A 14,731-nucleotide genomic window follows, 5' to 3' on the forward strand; every position below is an offset into this window, starting at 1 on the left:
TCTTTAAATAAATTAATATTTTAATTATTCTGTCACTGAATATATATAACTATTATGTATATAATTAAGAAAAAATAAAAAAATTTAGTCTATGTCATGTCTTCTATGGTAATAAAAATTAAAAAAATTTAATTTGGTATCAGTAAAAAAAAAAAATATATTAGACTAATAAAAAAAAGTTGACCGTGTAGATTTTTTTTCAAGAATCCAATGATTATACAATCATTGAAATCAATAAGTTTGCGAATTAATGATGAAATTTGTCTCAATAAATTTCAATGACAATAAAAATAAACAAAAGATTCTAGAGTTAATTTTAGAGTTGAGATTTTAATAAACAGTTTAGTTCAAATTATATTTAATACATTTTCCAGTAATACTCGCGCAGTCACATAGTTATTGCAGATTGCTTGTAATAATAATGACGATAATAATAATTATAATTATATATACATTATATTTTAATTACAAATATTTAAATTTACTTATTTGATTAAAAATTACAATAATAGTTATATTTATCATGTTATTTAAATATTTAATTTACCCGCGGAATTTTAAAATGATTAAAAAAGCGAAGAATACAAAAATAGTGAATAAAAATAAATATATTATATAATCACTGTGTCCAGCTTCAGCCATTCTGATCACTCAAGCTACGTAGGACGTTAGCGAACCACTTGTTCGTTTGAAATCATCATCTATATCTCTGAGAAGTTTATCTTGATATTTAATTTTAGTTCCAATATCAAACAAAATTTAACCACATGAATTTTATCTAAGCCCTGGTTAAAAATACTGATTCAAGAGAATTGAAAAGCGGTCGCTCCATGCAAACTGTATTTATATATACAGACAAAAGAATTTAAATTACTGGAAATAATTTGAATTTCATTATTTTTAATTCTTTTCAATCAATATTTTTAAACAGGGAGATCATTTTTCAGTTGGTCATTTTCCTGTCATATCTCTAACCAGCCCTCTCACCAGAATATGATCGCTTCATTTTTTTTTATTTCTCTTTTGATGAACAGAAAAAATCCGTCTTCAGAATAAATATATGAGACTCAATAACATTTCCTGGGTTTATTTTTATTTATCCAGTTATCTTGTCAATAGAGTATTGTTGATTAATTGAATTTGTCACGCCATTTTATAAACAATAATATAGAATACGCGTCAAATAATTAAAATAATAATAATATAATTTATTATTTAGCAGTAGCCATATATATATATCTATATTACCACAACTTCGTATATTTCTCATTACATCTTAGTTAGTTAACTTCAATTTGCCATCATGTTTTATCAAATCTTACCATTTTTTTTGTCTTTTTTCAAGTTAAATTTGAATTTAAATAGAGTTTCTCAGTTTTTTGTCTCATTTGACAGTTTACTATTCAACAAAAATCCTTTATAGCAAATAACAATAACAATAACAATAATAATAAATTTAAAAGAAATTTATTTTGGTTTAATTAAATACAACAAATTAATTAAACCGGTTATAGATAAATAGCCAATAAAATTACAATGCGAATCGTGTGTGTCTAGTTAAATAAGGAGAAGAAAGTTTGTTCTAAATATAATACTAATAATAATAATAATAACAATAATTTCTAACTGTTCAGTGAAAAATGAAAGGCCAAATAAAAAAATAGCAAGTTCACAGCTCCATTACCTCCGTAAGCGGGTCATAAAAATTGTTGAGTAATTTAAAAAAAAAATTTAAAACCTATAATTATCGTTTTTCAAGTACCGAGTACACAAAAAAACGAATACCGTATCCATAAAAAAAAATAAAAAAACAATTGCAGGAAATATAAGTGAGAAATTAGCCACTTAATAAATGAATGATTTTATTTATAAATCAACACAACATAGATACTTACACATAAGGAATAATTTTTCGTATATATGTCAGTGTCATGCACGAAAGAGCCTGCGCTAACTTTTCAAGATACGCAGAGTGTGTGTATTTGAATTGAGTAGGGGAAAAAATGTTGATTCCTGAGAGTGTCCACAACGTGCTGCTCTCTACTATACTCTACTGAGATCTCTCCTTCTTCTTTCCTCTCCCACAGAGGTCTTTCATGTTACCGATGGAAATGAATCCCTGCCCTGTTGTTCATCAAAGCTGGTAAGCTGGTACGTTCTGGGTTAAGAAGGAGTGCAAGTACAGTATAGCATGTCTAGTGTGTAGTTGTTTTATTTAGTAGTATAATCATCATCATCATCCACGATCCCACACTCGCATCAGTACGCCGAGGACCGTGATCGTGAAAACTTAAATCGTGATCGTGACCATGGCTGCGATAAAAGAAAATTATTATACGGGTTTTCATACATTTGAAAAACTTTCGGACACCGTTGGTTTACCTGTTGATCAGGTAACTAAATATTTTTTTTATTTTTTATACCGATATACATTTGCATTCAAAATTTATTTTAAAATTTAAAATTTTAATTTTTTATAAAAAAAAAAAATACTGACCAGTTGATTTAAATTTCGTTACTGTAATTTTTTTTTATTAAATAAAATATTTAAAAATAAAATTTATTTATTTAACCAACTGATAAATGATAAGATTATTTTCTTATAACTTTTTTTATTAATATTTTTTTTTAGATTAAATTTTATTAGACATTTAAACTCATGATAAGCGGCAAAAAATTATTTGTTTAAAGAGCTAATCAGATCTATAGTTTTAGTTGATAATATATTATATATAATTTTTTTTTTACAATTATCAACTCAATCTATAGACTAGACATTTAAAATAAAAATTAGTCGTAAAATTGTAGTACGTAATAAATAAATATATAGATGTTGAGATAGATTTAAATAAATTTTTTTTAATTGAACGCAATAATCTGGTGAGTCATGAGATCACCCACGTGTTTATTTCATACCTCTGACAATTACTTTACGCTCGAATGGTTTTTTTAAAAATTACATCATCGACGTCATTTGATATTTATATATATCATTATGTATTGTGTATAAATATAAGAAATTTATTGTGTAAAATTATTTCATGCGTTAAGTGTTAATAATGTGGTATTTTAAATTATATAAATAACACTGTAACATATATATACATACATATATAGGGAGTACAATAGGTATATAAAAATATTATAAATATTGAGGTCATTGGCCTGTAGCAAAATATTTTAAATAATTTATTTATAAAATAAATTAATATGATAATTTTTTAAAAATATAAACATGTTTTGATACTTTTGCTTATATATTTTTTAAAACTACGAACTTTGGTCAGATAAATTTTATTTACGTCTGAAATTACTTCTGCTACTCTCTCTTTTTCTGTCTCTCCCTTTTTCTGTCTCTCCCTTTTTCTCTATAGATATATGTATATATATAATATGTAGCTTGGAATTTATCAATGGAAAAACACGTGGAAGGGTCTGTCTAAGTCCTAAATTATATTGATTGTCACATGTAACGTTTGAAAAAAAAAATAAGAATAGAATACAAAAGATAATTTATGATTTTAGTAAACAAAATTTTAAAAATATTTAAAGACCCCCTAAAGTTTAAAAGGTAATCAATCATAAGTCGTTCTATTTTTAGATATTTATTTACAACTATCAATATTTTTTTTATTATTTTTTTTTTTACAGACAAATTTTGTACTGAGTCAATTTACTGCATTATTTTTTGCTGGAATTTTACGAGTTTTCCTGAAACCAGGAAACGTCAGACCGGCAACTCGTCATCTGTTTGGTCTTGTCATCGGATTACTGCTAGGATATTTTTGTTTTGGCAAGTAAGCTCTTTAAAAAATAATATTAGTAATTATCAATTAATAAATCAATCAATGAATTATTAAAATAATAATATATCATAATTTTTTAGACAAGCTGCTCATTTAGCAGGACTTCCGGCGCTATGTTTCATTGCAATGCGTACTCAAGACCCACGATGCGTACAAAGGTTATTATTTTTTATTACTATCATTTTTAAACTGTTGAATTACGTAAAATTTATGATTACAGAGTTGTCCTTACTCTGGCACTTGGTTACCTCTCGTGTGTGCATTATTACCGGCAAATTTATGCCTACGGTTCATACACACTTGACATTACTGGTATATTTCATTTAATTGATATTTATATATTTTTTTATTTAAATTAAGATGATTTTGAAATTGACAAACGATCAAAAATTTTCGGATTTTTATTTAATCAAATTAATGACAAAAAAAAAAAAAAAAAAAAAAAAAAAAAAAAAAATGAACATTTAGAAAATTCAAAAAACTATAAGTGAAATTTTTTTAAATATTTTTTTTTTTTGTAATTTATCGTTGAGAAAAATAATCCAAAAATTATAAGTCGTCGGCCAATGTCAGTATCATAAATTAATGAGTGTGAATGTAGCAGACATTAAATTAAAAATTATAAATAAGTAAAGTAAATAATTAAAAATAAAATATTTGTAAAAAATGCACTTATTAATTTGAAAATTTTTTAAATGCGCATTTTTTAAAAATTTTATTTTATCAACTATTTACTCTCTTTATTAATAATTTAAAATTTGTCTGATGTCTGCTACATTCACTCATTTAAATAATGATTATTTATAATAATAATTTAATTGCAGGCCCGTTGATGGTAATAACGCAAAAAGTTATTGGACTGGCGTACAATATTCACGATGGGTTTACAAGACTAGAAAAAGATTTAACGCCATTGCAACGGCACCAAGCTGTTAAAATAATGCCAACAACTTTGGAATACTTCAGTTATATATTCCACTTTCAAGCATTGATGGCTGGTCCAGTAATATTTTACCGTGACTATATGGACTTTATAAATGGAACTCGTTTGAAAGGAGGAAAATCATTTTCTGTAAGTTTGTTTATTATTATTATCATTAGAAATTACTGAGTACTTACTATCTGTGTTGGATAATCTTGTATTTAATTTTTTTCTATTTTTTTTCCAGGGATTTTATGATGATTCATCAAAAGAACTTGAAGAAATAGTACTAGAGCCATCGCCAACAAAAGCTGTTATAAAAAAAATAACGGCAAGCTTAACATTCGCAGTATTATTCGTGTCATTCAGCTCATTGTTCCCGATTCAGCGAGTTAAAGACCAAGACTTCCTTGAGAACACAACAATTATTTACAAAATATGGTACCTGATGATTTCAATGTTATTTGTACGCTGCAAGTATTACTATGCGTGGTTATTCGCTGACGCGATATGCAACAACTCGGGTATGGGTTACAATGGGATTGACGATGATGGTAACCACCGTTGGGATTTAATTTCAAATGTACATCCACTTAAATTTGAGCTGTCTCTGTGCTTGAAAGACGCGATTTCCGCGTGGAATATCGGGACCAACCGATGGTTGAGAATGATCGTCTATGACAGAAATGGACCGTGCAAAGTTTTTGCTACCAATGGTCTTTCTGCGCTGTGGCATGGATTTTATCCTGGTTACTACCTCACTTTTGCTACTGGAGCACTTTTTACATACGCCGCACGTTCCGTAATTAATTTTTTTAATAATCTTAAGGGGATTCTAAGACATTGCCGACACTTTAAAAAATTATACTAAAGTTAGCCGACGTTTAATAATTTACAATTTTTTTCAAAACGATAAATTATTAAAAGAAAATATTTTTAACAATTGCACTTACAGTTTTTTTAATTTTCTAAATGTGCATATTTTTAATTTTTTTTTTTTTTTTTTTTTTTTTTTTTCTAATCGAATTGTAAAAAAATATCAGAAAATTATTAATTGTCCATTTACTTCAGGATCAATTTTAAAAATATGCAATGACTCAACTGTCGTTACTATAATCAAATTTTAATAATTAATTTAAAAAAAAAATTAAAACAGTAATTAAAAAAAAGATAATTTCACTGAGTTATAAAATTAAAAAAAAATTACAGTTATTAATTAGGGGTTGAGCGAATTTTTTAAATAAAAATTTTACTGAAATTTATTTTTCAAATTTTGTTTAACTTCCAATTGATGTCAACTGTAAGTAATTTTTTTTTAAATAATTTTTTTTTTTTAAAGAATTTTCTAAAAGTCCATTTTCAAATTTTTTTGTTCTAAAAATCACATTTTATTATTTTAAAATTGTTAGATGTCCGCTAACTTTATTTTCATAAAATTTTGGCTGTCTGCGAATACCCTTAATATCATTAGTAATTGAATTTTTTTTTATCAATTATTGATTATTGATTCCAGGTCCGCCGGCATATCCGGCCCTATTTTATTGGAAGCAAACCAATGAAATTTTTTTATGATGTGCTGACATTTACTGCGTCTCGCATATCTATGGCCTACCTCGCATTTAGCTTCGTGCTGTTAGAATTTATACCAAGTGTTAGAGTTTATATGTAAGATATTATTTACAATTATTTTATTTATTGACTTGATGTTTAAAATTAATAGTAATAACAATAATAATAATTATTATTATTTGCAGGTCAATGTACCTGATTCCACATTTGCTTGCCCTGGCAGCAATTTACCTATTGCCTTTACTTCCGTTACGACAAAGTCAAAACAACTTGAGTGAACCCTCGGGCAATGGTCATGTGATAAATTGCATCACCAATCACCAACCGGAAGTTCGTAATGGAACATCAAAAAATAAGACCGAGTAGGAAACATGAACCGTAACGCAGTGTTCTTTACCTAAATTATTAGTATATTTATTGTCTATATATATATATATATATATATATACACACATATATATATATATTTTTATTTAATATTTTTAATCCAGATGACTATTAAATGTTGATAGTTTACTTGCTGCAGATAAATTATAATAATATATGTTAAGTTTAAAAAACAAACTGTTTTTTAAAAGTAACAAGTCAATTTTAAAAGTTTAAATTAACGAACAATTAAATAACAATAAATTTAAGTGACGTAATGAAGATTCTAAAATGAAAAAAATTTTTTACTGTATTTATTAAGTGTAAGAATAAATATTTTATAATACTGATTTATATTTGATTTTTTTTAAATTGAATTAATAAATATTTTAGTAGTAATTTATTTAATTGTTTATTTAAAAAATATTTAATACAAAATTTTTTTTACACTTATACAAATATATCAGTTTAAAAATATAACAATACCTAGTATTGTTTTTAATAATACATAAATAATGATAAAAATAAAAAAAAATACTGATAATTTAATAGATATTAAGTCCATGTTAAGGCCATTCGTATACAGTGCCTTCAATTTTTGAAAATTTTAAATTATTTTCAAAATTTTATCAATTAATTTAAAAAAAATTAGAGAATTGAGAAATTTTAATTCTAATTTTTTTTTAATCAATTGAAAAAATTTTGATACGCTAATAGTTGGAAGTAATGGCATATTTTTAAAAAGTGGGGGAGAGACACTGCCTGGGAATGCCTTAAGTTTATATAAATATAAACAATAAATAATTACTACGAATCATAAATAGGCTCGGGAAAATATGACGGATACAATGCGTTCCATAGAATAGCAGCAGTCATCAGTGCAATATAAGTAAATATACTAGCCCACCAGACGGCTTTTTCCCATGTTTGTACTTCAAGATTACGTAAAACATTAATACCAACAAGTAATCCAGCAATAGCACCAGCAAAGTGAGCAACATAACCGATTTGATCTTTGGTACCCAGTACATATCTGTTGTAAATTGCCTGGCCAACATCAACCGCAGTTATAATAATAAAAACACACAACTGTAATACAGCGAATTCCATTTGCCGCCAGTTCATTATTATCGTAGCGACATGAGCGGTAATAAGCGCATAGACACCACCAGATGCACCAGCAAGATATACCTTTGGATCTGACACAGATGTCCCAAGAGATCCAGCGACAACTCCAGCTAAATATATTATCAACACTCGCCACCATTTGTGGACCATCTCCAAGGGTATTCCCAGCATTATTTGTACCAGTAGATTAACCACTATATGAAATACACTAAAAAAAAGAAGAAAATCATACGCTTAGATTGCTGGTGAAATGAAACTCAATATAAATTATGAACTTACCCAGCATGGACGAACATGTAAGTGAAGTATCTCCAAGCTTGATATCTTTTATGAGGATTATAAATAAATAATGTCGATGCTGGACCATCTATAGTCTTGTCTACGATTACATCATACAGATATAAAATAATTTCAATAATTGATATTATGATCATAGCAATTGCTGGTGGTTTGCAACTGTACTCTTCTTCATAAAGACCATCAGGAAAATCAGCAGATGGCCTTACGCTGTACTGTGTCTCAAGAGTCGGTCTTTGTGGTACCATATTATGGACATAGCGGCTTAAAAAATGTCCAAATACTCCTTGCATATCTTTTCTGTGGATCTAAATTAAAATAAAATTAATTAGTTGTTAATTGTAGTGAGTTATTTTATATATTTATTTGTTACCATTGCTATGAATTCTGGATACTCTAAATAGCCAGAGTCATTTAAATCAGCTTTCTGCATTATTATTCTCACAACTCTTGGAGGAATGTCGTCATTATATGTTGAGCCTCTTATCATTTCTTTTAATTCATGATATGATATTTTACCATCACCATCCAAGTCATATTTTTCAAAAATACTTTTCCAGTGCTAATTATTATGAATAAATAAATAAATTTATTAATCCCAACGAAAAAAACTAAATAAATAAATTAGTGTGAATGTCGCAGAGATCAGACAAATTTAAAATTATAAATAAATGGAGTAAATAATTAAAAAAAAAATATTTATAAAAAATGGACCTATTAATTTAAAAATTTTATTTTGTTAATTATTTACACTATTTATCAATAATTTTAAATTTGTCTGATGTTTGCTACATTCAAACTCATAAATTAGCAGACAATTAACAATTTTCGGATTTTTTTAAAAATTTAATTCAAAGTAAAAAAAATAAACTAAAAATATGCACATGTAGAAAATTAAAAAAACTACAGGTGCAACTTTCTAAAATATTTTTTTTTTAGATTTATAATTTTAAAAAAAATTTAAAAATTATTAGACAGTTAATTTTAGTATCATGTCAAATTCACACAAAAATAAATATAAATTTAATAATTTAATACTTACTGAATTATTGTACTGTAGTGGAATTATCACTTGGCCTTCTCTGTCTTGTTCATTAATCATTTTTATAATTTTAAACCCTCTGTAAAAAAAATTAATTAATTAATTAATACTACAAATAATTAAATAAATAAAATACAGCAAAAAAAAATACTGACAGGTGTCAACTTCAACAGGTGAGCAATAACTAAATAAACTCGATATATACAACTATATATATGTATATTATTTCATATCTATATCTATGTATCTACATATATATATTAGTCATCTACAGATTTAACAATTTGTTCATTTAATTTAATTTTATCACCAAGATAACGCAAAGAAAAAAAAATAATTCTCTATGACCTTATTTAATAACAAATGCAAATTATTAAAATAAAGTAGGAATTTATAGTTTACCGTTATCACGAAGGTACAGGAATGTAAGCTGGTGCGACCTTTTCATACAGGTTATGAACGTTTTTATAATAAACATAAAATATATATATATATAATTTTTAATAAAATTTACAGCTTTTTAAAAAAAAATTTCATTCAAAATTACCACCGCACTAGTGAATCATTTTTAAATTTTTGAATTCCGGTTGTCAAACATACATATGTCAATATATATGGTATATATACAATATGTATATGTGAATATTTTTGTGTTGTCAAATACTGAGCGTCATCGATATTTTTTTTTATTTTCTCTCTCACTTATTTTTTATCCTTTTTAAATTTCCTTTCACTGGCAATTAAGTTTGGATTTATAAAAAAACTTAATTAGTAATTATTATATTTATTTTGTTTTTATTTTTTTAGATTGTTTTAGAAAAATTTCATTGGATGGTTTTAGTTTTAAAAACACATGTCCTATTGGTTGCTAAGCAACGCTTATAAAAACACTTTGAATTATATAGATATATAGTATGTATATTTATATGACAGCAAGTATGAAGGACAATTAGTGTTTAATGATGTTTCCACGTAATTCGGGAAAATTAAAAATAGCTGGAGATTATCGTGTTAATCAATCAATTGATCATTTTAAAATAAAGTAATTATAATGTATTATTTTTGGTAACTAGTTTCTTGGTGATGAATAAAAAAATTTAATTTTTGTCAATAATTTTTTACAGAATATTTCTAAAGTTTTAAATTTAAAGTGAGAGACCTAATTACTGATCACTTTTTATCGTCATAATAAATGTAGTAGACGTCAGAGAATTTTGAAATTTTCATTAATATATTAAACATTAAAAAGAAAATAATCAATCAAAAAACGCACAGTAAGAATTTAAAAAATATAACAGTGCACTCAGTGATAAACTGACAATTTTTTCAAGTTTGAATTAATAAATTCAAAGTTGATAGAAAAAAAAATTTTAAAATGCGTGTGAAAAATTTTTCAAAATCTCTGCTTATATTCTTTGATTATATTTATATTTTTGATTTTCTATCAAGAGAATTTGTCCGAGTTAGAGTAGATTTTTAGTTTATCCGAAAAAATTGATATTTTCAAAAAAAATTTCTTGAATCAAAAATATTTATTTCCTGTCGAGATTTTTTTTTTCTGTGTTCAAATTCCGAATTTTAATTTTCAATACTTGATTTGCAACTCGAAACAAGACAATTTCAAAGAAATGTGAATGTAACTGACAATTAGGAGTTTTTTAAATTTTTGAATAAATAAATAAAAAGTGTAAGTAGAAAAAAATGAAAAAATGCGTATTTAAATAATTGAAGAATCAACGCGCGCATTTTTTTAAATTTCATTATTTAAATTTATAAATTCTTTTGTCTGCTACATTCACACTCTTAATTTCAGACCAATGCGATTTCCCGCGCAAGATAATAATAATAATAAAATATTTACTTAAATAAATAAATTATATTTATTTGCAACTCCAAATTATTTTTTTCAGTGTAATTTAGAATACATTTATATTTTTTTAAAATTCATATTTAACTTAGTAATGAATTTAAATTTAAAAATAATTATTTTACTAAAATTAATTATTCATTAGGTCAATTACCCTATCAAATATTTATTTAAATATTTAATTGTATGAAAAAAGGTATATAAAAATGAAATTAGTTTACAACTTTGAATGTTTATTTTTTTATAAATAAAATTAACTTCCAGCAACCGGCCATGTGGCGTTAAAGAAAAAGTTAAATATTTTCTATTACTAAAATAAATCCGTCTAAATGTAAATAAATATTTTCAGAATAAAAATCGTCCAGCAAAAATCCCCTCTGGTTGAATTATTTGACTCGCAAGAAGAAATTCACGACTCAAATTATCTTGAGTCCGAAGAAAAAACAATAACTTGGCAAGAAAAAATATTCAGCTCTCTCGAAGTTAAATTATACTCTGAAGAAAAAAATTGCAGTACAAAAATTCAAAAAGACTACAATGAAATAATTAAAAATAAAAGTATCCAAGGATCGCGACTATTTACCTACACTTCCGATGATGCTTATCATCGGGATAAATCGCCGGTGACTAAGAAAAATTATAAGTCATTATTATCAATCAAAAATGAGTATGCGCTTCCCACAATTAAAAACCGCAAGCCGTTTAACGAGCGGTACAACAAACAAGTTATCGATGAAAATCCAACGGACACGAAAATTCGATCAAATCACTATTTGTACCGAGATTGTACAGTAATGCATATAATGGTGGATTTATCGTCTAAAGATCAAGCGTTTCCTGATCCTGATACATCAGAAATTCTTCTGTGTACTCTTACGTATAATAAAGCCGGTAAAGTTTTGACAATTGATCCAGATATTAATAATGATCAAGATGAAGCCTATTCTATTGAAAGTATAGGAATGAATTATGACTATTGGATCGAACATGTCTATGAACACTCAGATGATGACGTGATCGTTAATAATAATTTACAGCATGTTAGTATTTATTTATTTATTTATTTATTTACTGTAAAAAATTTTCGGTTCAAATAAAATCCAGACTACTCTAAAATCGTTGAAAAAACAAATTTTCTATTTACACCGAATGCCGATAGATTTTTTTTTAATTTCCGAAACTCCAAGTGAATTCAAATTTAAATAAAATCCGTAATAATTTCGAATTCACTCCTGATTTTTAACCATACGTACTTTTTACTTTCAAAATTTCTTTCTTAATTTTCATCTTTACACTGAAAAATTTTTGTAGTAAACGTGGATTGAATTCGGAGTGAATGTGGATGTAAATAAAATCTGTAATCACTTCGAATTCATTCCTAACTTTTTACGTGTATTTATGCCAACTTACCCAACATAGGAAATTTCCGAAATTTGTCGCATCATCTTTGGTTTATTTATTTATTTACTATTTAAATTTAAATAAACAATAACTTATTTTAAATTGAGCGGACATAAAAAAAAGAACTACACGTCAGATGAAGTAAAGTCGCACTGATAGATAAATACACGTGTGTTATGTAGTGTGACTTGCTATTAAAGAATGTTTGATTATCTGAAGAAGAAGACGGACGCAAAATAGTTATTGCGAAAGTGAGATGTTAAATAAAAATCCAGACGCTGTTATATAAAGAGACCGATCTTGAGCGTACGGGCTCAGGAAAATGACTGAAGATTAAAAAACTTGTTTGTCCTTAACGATTCCTACTGTTTTATTATTTTTTAAAAATTTATTCGTTGCCTTCTAGTAAAAATAAATAAATATATATGTTTTTAATTCTTCAGATAATTAACTTTATTTTTAAATTTAAAGTTTCCTACCGCAAGAACAATTGCTGTGACTTTACTATCAGGAGATTAAAGTTTTTTTTATAAATGTGACTGTCAATGTCGTGTCTTATCACCTGTAATAGTTTTAATGTCATTAAAGTTTAATAATAATTATTATTATTGTTGTGTTTTTTTATTTTTTAGGAAATACCGGAGATTTATCGGCAAGATAAAATAATTTCAGATATCGAATTACCACCGGCAAATATTTTACGATTATTTTTGACGTTTGATTTTATTGAAGCACGTGATTTTTGTTACAATTCGATATTCATTACATACACGATCGATTTACCGAAATATTGGAGCACAAATAATCGGGATAAACTGTACGGACGAACACAGAGATGTAGAATGATAAATAAATCGGCTCATTTTAGTTATCTAGCTGAAATAACACTTGATCTTGATTTAAATTGTTTGAACGAGACTGTGCCCTCGTGGCCTTATTTACTTATTTCCGTAGGCTCTTTCGACAATTGGACAAGGTAATTTTATTTTAAAAATAAATATTTAATGATTTAATAATTAAATATATTTTATTTTTAAGATATCGAATAGAAGGCTACACATCAATGCCTTTACCATCGACATCTGGGTCCTATGAATTTCGATTACAGACTTGGAGGCCGGTTTATGGAATTGTTAATGCACTGAGACGATTTTTTACTGGTGGTACTGCTGAGCTAGAGGATATTACGTATTGTGGGATACCTCGGGATCATGAAGGAAGTAAGTTGGATAAAAAAGAATTGAAAGTTGTACCCAGTGGTACCGTCGATTTGCGGGTTAATATTATACAGCAGAATAATAAAATTATTAGTAAAAGTCGATCTAAATATCAAGAAAGATTAAATTCTGGTATGTTAATTAACACTGTTAATAATGTGCTTGAACAATTTAAAGCTGCGAGAGAACGGATGATTCAAGCGAGATCTGATAGAATTCATTTGTAATATTTTGTTTTATTAATTAATAATTAATCTTTCTGTGTAAAAAACATTACTTTTAAAACTTGAGACATGTTAGAATTTTGAGTGCAACTTTTGTAATTTTAATAGTAACAAAAAATTTATGTGAGTGAATTTTGAATAAAAAATGAAAATGTTCTCATCAGAAACCAACACCCCCCCCCCCCTTCCCGATAAGAACCAAAAAACGGTAATAAAAAGTTCCAAATTTGAGGAATCCGCTCATATACAATCCTGAAACTTTTTTTTTACAATCAAAATTACAAAAGTTTAAAATAAGCTCCTCAAAATTCTAATCTGTCTAAAATTTTTAAATTTCATATATTGAACTTTTTTTGAATATTTTTGGAATAAATTTTTTTACACGGATTCAGAATAATTTTTGTACAATTTGATAAATAAAATTAATTTTTTTTTCTTACGTTTTGTAAAAATATTTCTTTATCATTAGACTGATATTAATTTGTTAGTCAATTAATAATTATCTGTATGTTTTATATTTACGCAGGAAAAAAAATTCTTGATTCAAAAAATTAATTTAAAAAAAATAAGAATATAGTTAATTATTTGATTTAAAAAATTACAATTTCTTTAGTAATTATTTTTTAATTAAAAAATTAATTATTTAAAATAATTAACTAATTCCCCAAAATTTATGTCGTCAAAATCAATTAAATTTTTAGATGCATAAAAAGTTTTTTGTTAGAATTTAAAATATTTATAGAATTTAATATTGTAAAAAATTTATTTATAAAATAATTACCAAAGAAATTGTAATTTCTTTCATTAAAAAATAACTTTAGTGCAATTTTCAAATAAATTAATTACTTAATGTAATAATAAAATAAAAAGATTATGGCACTTACCAGCAGCG

At 25.9% G+C, this 14,731-nt stretch overlaps 3 protein-coding genes across 7 annotated transcripts; 2 read left to right on the forward strand and 1 right to left on the reverse strand.

Moving 5' to 3' along the window:
* Positions 1 to 1,937: 1,937 nt before the first annotated feature.
* On the forward strand, positions 1,938 to 6,947 carry LOC103580281 (lysophospholipid acyltransferase 6). 2 transcript variants are annotated; one of them, XM_008561976.2, is made up of 9 exons: positions 2,330 to 2,393; positions 3,526 to 3,571; positions 3,652 to 3,797; positions 3,887 to 3,964; positions 4,027 to 4,118; positions 4,631 to 4,878; positions 4,976 to 5,530; positions 6,242 to 6,393; positions 6,483 to 6,947. In XM_008561976.2, exons 4-9 carry the CDS (start codon positions 3,933 to 3,935, stop codon positions 6,661 to 6,663), a joined length of 1,260 nt encoding a protein of 419 aa, XP_008560198.1. In that variant the 5' UTR covers positions 2,330 to 2,393; positions 3,526 to 3,571; positions 3,652 to 3,797; positions 3,887 to 3,932; the 3' UTR covers positions 6,664 to 6,947. The 2 variants fall into 2 exon arrangements, with proteins under 2 accessions (XP_008560197.1, XP_008560198.1); XM_008561975.3 differs by lacking the exon at positions 3,526 to 3,571 and having other exon boundaries at positions 1,938 to 2,393.
* Positions 6,948 to 7,177: 230 nt separating this feature from the next.
* LOC103580283 (rhomboid-related protein 3) lies at positions 7,178 to 12,907 on the reverse strand. 4 transcript variants are annotated; one of them, XM_008561978.3, is made up of 5 exons: positions 12,408 to 12,907; positions 9,131 to 9,209; positions 8,462 to 8,650; positions 8,071 to 8,396; positions 7,178 to 7,999 (listed from the first exon to the last, which is right to left on the reverse strand). In XM_008561978.3, the coding sequence occupies exons 1-5, from the start codon at positions 12,440 to 12,442 to the stop codon at positions 7,471 to 7,473; spliced, it is 1,158 nt and encodes a 385-aa protein (XP_008560200.1). In that variant the 5' UTR covers positions 12,443 to 12,907; the 3' UTR covers positions 7,178 to 7,470. The 4 variants fall into 4 exon arrangements, with proteins under 4 accessions (XP_008560200.1, XP_053598281.1, XP_008560201.1 ...); XM_053742306.1 differs by lacking the exon at positions 12,408 to 12,907 and adding an exon at positions 9,678 to 9,962; XM_008561979.2 differs by lacking the exon at positions 12,408 to 12,907 and adding an exon at positions 9,533 to 9,961 and having other exon boundaries at positions 7,179 to 7,999.
* Positions 10,072 to 14,011, forward strand: LOC103580282 (tectonic-like complex member MKS1). Its single transcript, XM_008561977.3, has 4 exons — positions 10,072 to 10,172; positions 11,347 to 12,037; positions 13,031 to 13,374; positions 13,437 to 14,011. The coding sequence occupies exons 1-4, from the start codon at positions 10,090 to 10,092 to the stop codon at positions 13,840 to 13,842; spliced, it is 1,524 nt and encodes a 507-aa protein (XP_008560199.2). The 5' UTR covers positions 10,072 to 10,089; the 3' UTR covers positions 13,843 to 14,011.
* The last annotated feature ends 720 nt before the right edge of the window (positions 14,012 to 14,731 follow it).

Source organism: Microplitis demolitor, chromosome 10 (assembly GCF_026212275.2).
Source record: "Microplitis demolitor isolate Queensland-Clemson2020A chromosome 10, iyMicDemo2.1a, whole genome shotgun sequence".
In the NCBI taxonomy this organism is placed as follows: Eukaryota; Metazoa; Arthropoda; class Insecta; order Hymenoptera; family Braconidae; genus Microplitis; species Microplitis demolitor.